The following is a 12,209-nucleotide window of genomic DNA, read 5'->3' on the forward strand; positions in this document are numbered from 1 at the left end:
CATAGCTATTTGGTTTGACTTATCTAAAGATGAAATGTGTAGTATCTAGAGAAATAGATGATTTCTACATCCTCCATACAGTCTTACATAAATATTTTCTTGCAGCTGAACCTTTTAGTGTAAGTATCAGGTAGCAAGCAGTAAGTTTGAGGTTTTATACTGGTTGGCATTGACAAGCACCTGCATTGGTGCTACTCTTTATTAGTTAAGGACAGATTCATAAGAATTAATAGTTAGCTGAGCTGAAATTAGGATTGCCATGTACTAAGAAAGTTGAAGGGCCTAACCAATATAGAGGCTTAATGAAGTCTATTCTGTGTTCACCCATACTGAAGTCTATTCTGTGTTCACCCATACTGAAGTCTTTTGGGGAAAAGGCTTCAAAATATTAAGAAGGTATTTGAAGGAGTTTTGATTGTATTAGCCAAAAGGAGCCTGGTAGAAATGCTTACAGTTAAAAGAGCTCAAAAGAAAGAAAACTGAATTTATCCACAAGTTACTAATGAGCTATTTATATATTCAGCAGACATAAGTTATAATTTACCTCACAGACTTTCTTACAGTAGCTTGCTTTCTAAGTCATATTGTTTTGAGGTCTGAAAATAGCAAATTTTTAAATAATCATCTTTAATGTTTAAGTATTGGTTGAGTCAGACACTCAACAGTGAATGAGTGAACAGTGAATGAATATTCATGGGCATCTATTACATAGCAAGTGCTGTGCTGGGCCGAGTGATTTTTAAATGACAGACTTCTGTAAGTAGATAATTCATACAAGCAGTCCCACATTGATTCCAGCAAAAAAAATAAAAAACACTATAAAACGTATCTTCCCAAAATGAATTGTGTAGCCCTGTAAGAATAATATCATAATTTGTGATTGCATTTTTATTAGGAAATTACTAGCAAATAAATAAAAGATACTAAGAAATAAAAGAGGACTAACAAGTTTTAAAAGATGCAATTAGAACATATGATCAGTTAGAATAGAATAGTCCAGTCCTAAGTTTTAAAGTAATATGGGTTTTGAATTCTTCTGGACAGTTCTCTCATTTTATAGATAGAGATACTAGGACTGTGACTTGTCTGCAGTCATAAGGGTAAAGGCAAAGCTGGGACTAGAAGCTTAGTTTTCCTGATCACATTAGCTTTTAATGCTTTATGTTTTCATTTTTATAAAAAACGTAGAACTACCTCATTGATTATTAGAGATGTTTGACCAGGGATTTCTAACTTTTTTAATCAAACACTCCTTTCATTATTGTATACTCCTGTAAGGTCCATGTTTTAGAAGATTTGTCTACAATAATACACTTATATTCTTTATAATTAGAAACATAGGGTTACAGTTATACTTCCTAATCAGCCTAAAAATAATTACGTCGGGGCCAGCCCAGTGGCATAGCAGTTAAATTCACGGGCGCTGCTTCAGCACCCCAGGTTCGCTGGTTCATATCCCGGGCATGGACCTACCCACCACTCATCAAGCCATGCTGTGGCAGGCATCCCACATATAAAATAGAGGAAGGTGGGCACAGATGTTAGCTCAAGGCCAATCTTCCTCAGCCAAAGGAGGAGGATTGTCAGTGGATGTTAACTCAGGGCTAATCTTCCTTAAAAAGGCAAAAAAAATTGTTATGAGAGTAGGTGTAATTCTAGTCCAAACAAAGATTTCCGTTTGAACTTTTGAAACAATGAAATAACCCAGAGAACTGTCTTACCACCTTCAGAGACCCCTGGAAGTCTGGGACCCCAGCTGTGGCATTACTGTACCAGTCTCAAGCAGCTTTCTGGGACGTAGGAAAGGACACCTCCTTTTTCTATAATAAGCAGTATTCTATTTGTCTTCATTAATGAGTCTGTTTAAAAATAATCATGCCTATTTGTAGGGAGAAAAGTATAGGGCCAAGATTCAGAAGAGAAGTGTTAGATACAGCTATACACCTTTGACGATATCTCTTTGGTTCTTCCTTTCATCAGCTGTAAAAGGAACCCATTTCTTCTTGTGCCAGATCTAAGATTTTAACTGTAATTTTGACAATCTTGTTTGTTTCCTTGTTTCCCTGTACCCTAGAGGATTCCTTTAGATACTAAACTTCTGAAGGTCACTTACAGTATAATTGTCTAATAAAAAGCAGGCTTTCTCAGGAATAACATATTACATTATGAGAAGTGTTCCTTTAATTTTCGGTCCTGTAGTGAACAGCTTTCTATAGCAGAATCTCACCTATAAGGTGTCCCTAAGCTTGGTACAAAGTGTGTATGCAGCGTGTTATAAAGCAGTTCTCTTAAGGTCCGTTTGCATCTTTGGATGTGTACACTGCGTTAGTAAGTTTACAGCTTGTTTCTTCATGCTTTCTTTAAAAACATCAAAAGTTATAAAAGGTTCATTTCAGTGCATGTGGTAGCGTTTTGTTTGTGGTTCTTTGTTCCTGTTCAAAACTGTTATTAACCACTGAAGTGAGCCTTCTCCCCGCTTTGGCCTTTTGGTATTCACAGTGTATTCAAAACCTAATTACAGATTAGTCTATATTTGAAACTTTTAGAGCAAGTATCAGAAAACTCAGAAAGAAAATGAGAGTAGTCGTATCGTTTCATGTGGAGATGAAGAGACCCAAAACATGAATGGGTGTCAAGTCATCTGAAGAAAAGAAAAAAGAGAAGGAACTTCATTCACTGAGCCTCATGGTTTATGAGTTGGGGATTATGGGAATATTCATGACTCAATCAAGAAGCACAATGAATTGATGTTTGAAATAGTTCATCTTTTAGGTAAACATTGGATAAATGGAACATAGACTCAGCATTCACTACATGTGGAATTGACTATTTCAGTGTAACAGAAATAGCAGTTTGTTAATCCCTTCCTGAGTTAGTTTAATTTAACGAGTAAATCACAAATTTTATAAGAATTCTTTTAACTATAAATATTTAATGCAAATATTTAATATAAAAAGGAGTTTGCTTTAGCCATGCTAATCTGTACATATATTTCTGTGGGAAAGTAATTTCTAATGGTGAAATAGTTAAATACGATAAGATTTTGGGATTTGAAAACACTGTAATACTGGGACATTAATTTAGAAGGATTAGAAAGTAGTTTTAGTTGCTAACATTCAACCTTGATTTTATGGATACTAGCTCAGTTTTCTTTGCAGCTGGATGGCGTAGTTAGTATACAAGACAGTGCAGAAAACTTCCATCAGGATTTAAAAATGAATGAATTCAAATATGGGAAATGCTGCTTATTATTTGTAATATAGCTTCCTTGCACAGCAAGAAATCAATTTACTTTCTAAAGCTACAAGTGTGTGTGTGCGTGCATGCATGCGTGTATAATCACCATATTTTAGCCTTCCTAATAAGGTGCAATAATTCAGTTGAAGTTTCTTTTTCCACTGGTATTGTACTGTGGGACCTGAGTGTTCTCAGTTCCCTGTTGCTTATGTTGTTCAGGTGACCCGCCAGCTTTCCTTGACCTGCATTGTCAGTCTGTGTGCTGCCTCCTGTCCCCAGGCTTGCTCTAGCTCTTCTGGCCCTGGCCTCTTCCCTCTTGGTCACTGGCGTAACATCCAGTAAGCCTGTCAAGTGATTTTTTTCTTCTTGATAACCTCCAGCCCTTATTTTCTGTGCTGTATTTTTGGGAACTTCATTTATCATTTACCAAGTATTTATTAAGCATTTATAGTAAACCAGACATTGTTCAAGACACTGAGGATGCTGAACTTTTTCTGTCCAGTTTCATGGTTCTCCAGGGTTTCTCCGAGTGTCTGTAGATCCAGTCTCCTCTAGAGGTGATAATTTTCAGCAGAGTATGAGAGTATACTGTACGTGTTTAGTCATTCCTAGGCACAGAACTACCTAGGAGGTGCTTGTTAACTATTCTACTCCCTAAGCTTTACCAAAATATGTCTTATTTCACATAAAAGGTAAAACTTAGAACAAATACACTTGAAATGATAGCATTTGTTTTGTTACATGTGGAGTCTGCGTATGGTGGCAGATCTTGCATGTGTTTCTGAATCAGAGGACCGTGGGCATGGCTAACTCTCCAGGCTCAGTGTCCTCATCTTTGGCAGTGAGACCTGCAGGGTTGTATGAAGACCAAATGACATGTGGGATTTGAAATCACTCAAAACATAGTGGATGCTTCACAGACTTAGAAGGAGGTAAGGAGTAAGCAGAGAATGCTTCTCAAAGGCAGGGATGTCACCTGTGCCCCCAATGCACTCCATTAGGTGCATTGTGTCAGTGAAGGAACAAAGAAGGAAATTGATTATTTTATTTAGTATTATAAGGATACGTTTATCACAGTTATTCTATTTAAACATTTACCTCCATCCTCCCATCTCCTTCCTCCTCCCCCATTACTTCCTGGAACCTTACGTAAATATCCTTTGAGTCATTCCTGAGGTTTCAGGGTATGGTGGTATAGTGTCCTGATATTCTCATTTTACAATATTTTGTAAAAACAGCTTTTTTAAGGGAAATTTGGCAATTTTTTATTGTCATTTTTATATTAAAGTTAAATAGTCCTTTTACTTTCATTTAGGATAAAACGTTGCTTATCTCTAATTTTAGAAGACTGAATTGTCTGAGACTCCACAGTTAGACACCTGCATCAGAGTGGCTCTCGGTCTCTTTCCATACAAATAGATCTTGCTCTGAACAGTCTCTTGTGAGTGAGGCCACTGTACCAGCCACTCACAGATTGCCTGTCCAGCCAAGGATGGAGGTTATTGATGGGGCAAAAGGATGGATAGAGCTGGCTCTGCAGCGGCCCGCTTGTGCTCAGATCATGGAGCGAGTAGAATCGGACTTCTTCCCTTCATGAAGTCCAGCTTTCCACGTGGAAATGGTTCCCAGTGAAATGTTCAGAGGAGCTGCTGCGGCTCTAAACTCCGGTTCGATTGCCATGTGGTGTACTGTTGAAGCTGGATGATTTTTTAAAGACCCCATCCATTTCCAAAACTCTGTGAGACAATTTAGAAAACTTTTCTCCTCCTACCCTCCCCGCCTTTTGACAGTTCTCACCTGATGGACTGCACTCTGTGGAACTCTCTAGGTATTCACTGAGGGAAGTCGGTGAAGCTGTTTCTAAGCAACTAGATGAATTAATTTTAAAAATAAGAATGTGGCCTTATTTTGAGAAAGGAAGTACGTTTACCGGTTTGACTGCTGGTTAAAAAATAGTACAGACTAGGAGCCAGGCCAGTGGTGGAGCAGTTAAGTTCACATGGTCCACTTCGGCCCCGGCATTTGCACCACTTGTCACCCACGCTGCAGCAGCCATCCCACATATAAAGTAGAGAAAGATGGGCATGGATGTTAGCTCAGGGCCACTCTTCCTCAGCAAAAATAGAAGCATTCATAGCAGGTGTCAGCTCAGGGCTAATCTTCCTCAAAAAGAAAAATAGTACAGACTACCGAAAAGTACAGACTAAACTTCCAAGAGTTGAGTTGGGATTCTTTTTTTGTTTCTCTGATTTAATTTTATATATAAGAATTAATGCCTTTGCAATAACCATTATCATATTTCCTCAGTAAATAGTTTGATTAAAACAACAGGGGTTTTTTTTTCTTCCTATAGATTTTGCATTAGTCTCAGTCTGATACCAAGAATTAGAAGTGTGAAATTACTGGAAAAGGAATATGAGGATGTTATGTTCTTTATATGCAACTTGGGTAGGCTTGTTGAGTTCCTGCCGTGCTAATAAAAATTCATAGAAAGCACAGTTCTTCCTTTTATTGGCTACTCATCACAAATGCTGTCTCACTGGTAAAAAGGGATACTTCTATCTTCATTTGCAGATTATTTATTTATTTTTAAATGTAAAAGATATAACTGTTAGACAGTAACGCATCTTAGATGGTTATTCTCTAGACAGAAGGCAGAATGCTGGGCAGTTTTGCCTCTAGGTCGCTAGCTTTGAACCAGTTCCTTCCTTCAATTGGTAATTCCCATTCGTGTGTTAAATTGTGTTAAAAGGACAAAAATATTTGTCACTATGCTTGCTATAACCTGTATTTTAAAATAGGAGTTGCGTGGTTAAGTTACTGGTGAAGTAGAATAAATCGTGACTTTTCCGTTTTTAATATTAGGAGATTGATGTGCACTGTGAATAGTTTCCATTTGGGGAGGGAATCTTCATATTTCAGAGAGAAATTATAGATTTTATTTAGAAGTCTATACACGTGAACACCTAAAATCAAATAAAATAATGTAAATCTGTCTTTAGTGGCTCTGGTGTTTTTAAACTTCCTTTATTCATAGCTAAAAAAATACATTTTTATATGTATTTTCAAAGTGTTATTGCCTTTTTCATGTTTGTTGCAAGTATTTCCTACACTTACTTTCGTCTTTTAATTTTAGGACATTTTGATATATAAAGTGTACATTTTAATGTGGTCATATTGGTGGATCTTTTCCTTTGTAATTCTTTCCATTACTTTATACCTAGAAAGTCATTTCTTAGTCTCCAGCCAATGACTCGCTTGCGTTCTCTTTTAATTTTTGAAAGTGGTTTTATTATTTTATATTTTCTTCTGTTCTAAATGTCGCTGACTGTGAGTCGTTGGTTGGACGCCAGAGAATCTGAGAACTTCTTAAAATTCCGTACATAATCGTCTGTGCATCTGCGTGTACATTTTTCTGTGTAAGAGTCCGTAACTTTTCCTCAAGTCTCAGAGGGATCTGGCGCAAACCCCATGCCCTCCGCCTTCCGAAAGATCGTTAAGTGCCGCTGCTGGAAGCCCTTAGACCTTGATGTGGATAGAAGGTGATGTGTGGCGCTGAGGTGATTTTTTTCCCCTTTTCCCAAATAGTTCAAGTATCCTAGACCATTTGTTGAATAATTGTCCCCTGTGATTTGTGATGCCTTTGAGAAACAAATGTTTTTAACAAATTTATTCTCTCTTTTTATCTCTACAGAGAAAGTTAGAGAAATTCAAGAAAAACTTGATGCTTTTATAGAAGCTCTTCATCAGGAGAAATAAATCATAATGAGTGAGTAAAAGTCCTTTCACTACACTCGCACTAACTAAACACAAAAGCTGTATTTTAAATTTACCTTAATAGTTTATCATTCTACTTAACTCTATCTTGCTCCTTAATAGTAATTTTAATATAATCAAATAGCCTTAATGGTAGGAATAATTTTAATGGCAGGAATCTCTGAAACTAGATTCTAAATTTCATGTCTATAACGTTCCCTTGAATAATTTGATTGCCTTCTGGCTGAACTAGAACTCTCCTCTAGAACTCATTTTGAACAGAACAAAGGTGAACAAAGCTCAGATATTTCATAATATGCAAGCGGGTCCTAAATTTTCTGCATGTAAAGAATTAACTCTAGCTCTCATTATTTTATTCCTCATTATTCATGTTCGATGGCTAGTTATGTGTATGTTACCTCACAAAGCTTTTTATTTGGCTTGACTAAAAATTTCAATAATTGTTCTTAATCTTATTCTCTTATGTTTAAATCATTTAGATATACCTTTTTCCTGTTTAAAGTAACTTAGCCTTAGAATTTAGTACTCTGCTGAATGTGTGGACTCTCTTACCTAATTCTGTACTCTGGCATTATAAGCCTGTTCCCAATAAAATATTATATATTTAAAGACTTCCTTTGGGGCCGGCCCGGTGGCATAATGGTTAAGTTCATGCCCTCCACTTCAGTGGCCTGGGTTTTGTGGGTTTGGATCCTGGGCGCAGACCTACACACCACTCATCAAGCCATGCTGTGGCAGCATCCCATATACAAAATAGAGAAAGATTGGCACAGATGTTAGCTCAGGGACAATCTTACTCAGCAAAAAGAGGAAGATTAGCGACAGATGCCAGCTCAGAGCCAATCTTCCTTATAAAAAAAAAAAAAGACTTCCCTTAGTAGCACAGTTAATTGTTAATTATCACTGAAGAATTATAATTAGTAAGTCTTTTGTTTTTATTGAAGAAGTTGAGAGAAGGAAAATGCTATAATTAAGACATTGTCATTTATTTAAAATATTTAAGTAACCACTTTATCTGTGAGCCTTACCCTGTAGACAGCCTGCAACACAGTCAGGCCTGGAAGGAATAGAAATGTGAAAGATTCCCTCCCTAGCTGTATACTCTGTTCAGAAAAAGCCCTTAAACCAAACTGCCTACTTTCCTCTACTGTAGGGGTAATACGTCTGAGAGAGCAAGCTAGAAAGGGAAGCACAGCTCAGACCAACATCGCTGAGAATGCTACACCAGCAGTGAATGAGGGAGGAAGGAGTTAGAAAGCTTTAGAGTAATGCCTTGTTACTTTGTATTATCTCTTAAGGCAGATGTATAGATATATACAAAAATATATCTAGAAACTAAATATCAGTCATCTTTAACACATGCCAAAAATAAAGCCAGTGTTAAGTGTCTTTGTTCATAAATGTTTTATACAACATCAGAAAATTTTCTTTTAAAGCCATTAAGTGTTGGGCCGGCCCCGTGGCCTAGTGGTTCAAGTTCAGCATGCTTTGCTTCCGGCAGCCAGGGTTTACAGGTTCAGATCCCGGGCGCAGACCTACATCACTCATCAGCCATGCTGTGCCAGTGACCCACATATAAAGTAGAGGAAGCTTGGCACAGATGTTAGCTCAGGGCTAATCTTCCTCAGCAAAAGAAAAAAAGAAAAACATGAAGTGTTATGATATCTTCCTTGTCATCACAATTACTATCAATAGTTAATTTTGAGATAAACATTTTGAGAACCTTCTTGATTTGGAGATTCTCTTCTTCAGCATTGGAGTTCACTTGATATTTCTGGGGGGTTTTTTTTGTTGTTTACAAATGTGGTTTTTGCGGGAAGAAAATTCATGAAAGTCACTGAAACCCCATTAAAAATATAAACTACATTTCTGTCTTTTTAATGAAATGAGGACTCCCCAAGCCAGAAAATGCTTTACCTAACAGTGAGTGTCACTTCCCTAAGCTGGTCAGTGTAACATCTAGAGTTACCCTTGCTGCTGGGAACATGCCTTTTCCTGCCGAAGTGTCTGTCCCAAATGCAGACCAGGGCAGTCATAAGAGCCAGGTTGTCCTATTTGTATACAGGGAAACCATCCCAACTTTCTTTGTCCCCTACCTGTCTGGTCTCTAAGGCCCTTCCTAACCCTTGGGATTTATGACTCTGAACTGTTACAGATATCTATGAATTGGACAGAGGATCTATTTTGTACCCTCCAAATCCATTTAAAAGAATAAATCTGGCAAAATGATAGCCGTGCTTCATTCTGACCTTTTTATGGAAGTTACCAAGCATCTTCAGGAATAGTTTCTCAGTGGTCGTTTTAACATGTGTGGAGTTCCTCAGCCTGATCGTTTCAAGTAACTAATTCTGATGCTTGGTGAAGATGCTTATACCTAACCCAGCCATGTACAGATTCCTTCTGCTGATCCATTTTAATATAGTATGCTTTTAACTTTTTTCTGTAAGAAATGAATTGTAGTATTTTTTGATTCATATATCATGCTTGATAAAATTATTATGGTAGATGATATTTTAAATTTAATAAAACCAGAAAACTTAAGGAGTTAAGCTTCAGTAGTTTTATGATCATGCGGTAATAAAGTTTACTTAGAAATTTTGCACTTTGTCTCTCCAGACCTAAAGTTATCAAATGTGTTTATTTTTACAGAATCCTACTGATAATGTAATCACCTCTGCATTACATCTGAAGAAAGAGAACTCCAAAGTCTTTTGTCCTGCCTTTTTTTCTTCTGCTATTCCACCTTTCTAAACATAAAATAAAGTCATGGAATAAAGATAATTTATGCGTGTTAGAGGCACTTTAACGATCAGCTGCCCTTTGAATGGAAGAGCAGTGGAAATGGCACTAACATCCTATTTTATTGTATTGAAGTGATAAATTGGGCTAATATAAGTGGTATGACCATTAGGTCCAGTCCTTGAGGATCAGACACTTGCTCTCCTGCTTGTTGTCTCATTTGTGGTGGCACTAGTTCAACTAATTCATTAGCTGATGTTACTCCACGTCCGTTTCTTTTCCAGAAAGAGAATGCTTGGTGTTTTGAAATAAAACTTACAGCAATGTTCTAAAAGCTATCAATTGTATATAAAATGATGGTAACCTGGTGAGTTGTTATGTGTATCTGTAATGTTCTGTATCCAAAAACTATTTGGCCATGAGAATTCAGTTTCTGTTCATCATGTGAAAGGAAACAGTTAACAGAAGAACCCAGGAAGAGGTGAATTTGGACTGCACCGATTCTGTGTACAGTGAAAGAGATTTCAGCGGCCTGTCGACAGCTCAGCGAGTTGCCGTGGAAGCTAAGTCAGCAGCCCTTTACCTGTTTGATCCGGTTGGTGGTGTTGTACACTCTGTAACTGTTTGGAATTCACTCATTCTGGATGTTGTACACGTGAGCTAGGCTTTCTGTTAACAGTGTTGCTTTACCTGTTGACAAAGCTATTGGATTGTGACACAGGATAGGCAAGATTAAGAATAATCAACTGAGTGATTTCATTTAGACTATTGTCAGACATTGCAACTAGGCATCAGGAAAAGGCTTGTTTTCATGGACTGTATTTAAATAGATTATTTCAACAATTAGAGTAACGTCGACCGCCCCCTCTCAGCTGAGCGTTGAAAGAAGAACGTGGTTTCGTTCATTGCAGTTCAGTTACAACAATCCCTCACAGCACTCTCGTGTTTTGTATAAATTTTTTTTATTGGCTGAAGACTTGAAAGCAAAGAGATATGCTATTTTTGACTTAAAATGTCTTTCTCATTTAATTTGGCTCTTTGCTGCTGTTTCGTCAAGCCTTTATTATTCTAATAAAAATGCCCATTGTGTGACAGTTTTTAATTTACAGTTTACTTAATTTTACAATTTTCTTGGAATTGTGTTTTGGTAACAGTTCCCTTACCACCCCCCCCCCCCCCGCATTTTTTTTTTTTAATACATTCTTCATTGAGATCTCAAGATCTGCCACTTCGTATGCAAGGTTGAAGGATGTCACAGAATATTTCAGAATTGAGAATTCGGTAAATACCTGTTTTATACTATTTGAAAAGCGTAGATGCGGTTTTCTGCAGCTAGTAGCAGCACACGCTGCATAGTGTCCACAGCATACACTGTTGTTTGGTGGGTGAGCAATCGAGAGCGTGTCGTGGGTCTGTCAGATCTAGGGCTAGTGCACGGACAGAAAGGGGGAGAGCCCCGCACCGTCTGGCACAAAGGTTGGGCGGTGGCCTCACTGGTTAGCTCCCTGTAAGCAGTGCTGGCCGGGAGGCAACCCCTCACTGAAGCAGACGTCATGCCAGTAGTAATTAACGTTTTCGCAGTTGTAAAACACACCCACTTTACAACTGCATATCTATTTCTAAAGGAAAAAGGGAATAGGACCATATTTATTTCTGTCAGCTATAGAGAGGAAAAAATGCCCTCAGCGGTATTTCTACGGATTTCTTCTCCCAAGTAAAATGCTGATGTTAAATTAGTAATTTTATCACATCCGTTTGTATAAATTTAAGAAAGGGGGGTGGGGTGTCTTCATTTCTTTGAGATCAGTATTTGTAATTTAAGTATATAAATAGGTGATAAAAATTAATATTAAAAGCCCCGTATAGGAGTCCAGACATTCCCTCATCTCCTCAACTATATGACTTCTTTCATGGATTATATATTTTTTTCGTTTTTAGCTGATCTCATACTAAGCATGTTTTCTTTTTTGAAAGCTAGATATTTATTAAATGTAGATGTCATTGAAAGAAATAAAATTCAGATTCTCAACAGTAAACCCTGTGTGTGTGTCTGTAGTTCAGAAATTACAAATGATTCAGATTTAAACAAACCACTTCAGATATTCAATATACAGAAGTTGAATTCCAAGAAGACCAGGAACCATTTGTTTTTCACGTCAGAATCTGCAAAGAAGAGAGTGAACGAAGTTCTGTGTGGAAGACCGGACCATTGTAAATAGATTCTCCCTAAAACTGACTCGCTCAGGTGGCCGTTCGGAGAGTCAGTGTCTGTCAGCTGCCCGCTGGACAAGCGGCAGTGCCTGCAGCTTCCGCTGGAGCCACCTGAGCTGTGCTCCCAGGTGCAGCAGTCAGCCCTTCTTAGCAGCTCAACTGTGTTCTCTCCTCTTTGTGTTGTCCCCCCTTTCAGGCTTTACTCAGCAGACTCCTTCCCACCAAGAATTTAGCCTCCAAATGCA

At 37.7% G+C, this 12,209-nt stretch overlaps 1 protein-coding gene across 4 annotated transcripts in view; it reads left to right on the top strand.

Moving 5' to 3' along the window:
• Positions 1 to 11,789, top strand: part of OPA1 (OPA1 mitochondrial dynamin like GTPase) — an 84,795-nt gene extending 73,006 nt beyond the window's left edge. For all 4 annotated transcript variants that reach the window (XM_008534895.2, XM_008534879.2, XM_008534887.2 and 1 more), the window contains 2 exons: positions 6,932 to 7,006; positions 9,664 to 11,789. In XM_008534895.2, coding sequence (XP_008533117.1) covers positions 6,932 to 6,996 — 65 coding nt within the window. In that variant the 3' untranslated portion in view covers positions 6,997 to 7,006; positions 9,664 to 11,789. The remainder of the gene's footprint in view (positions 1 to 6,931; positions 7,007 to 9,663) is intronic.
• Positions 11,790 to 12,209: the final 420 nt, after the last annotated feature.

Source organism: Equus przewalskii, chromosome 18, assembly GCF_037783145.1.
Source record: "Equus przewalskii isolate Varuska chromosome 18, EquPr2, whole genome shotgun sequence".
In the NCBI taxonomy this organism is placed as follows: Eukaryota; Metazoa; Chordata; class Mammalia; order Perissodactyla; family Equidae; genus Equus; species Equus przewalskii.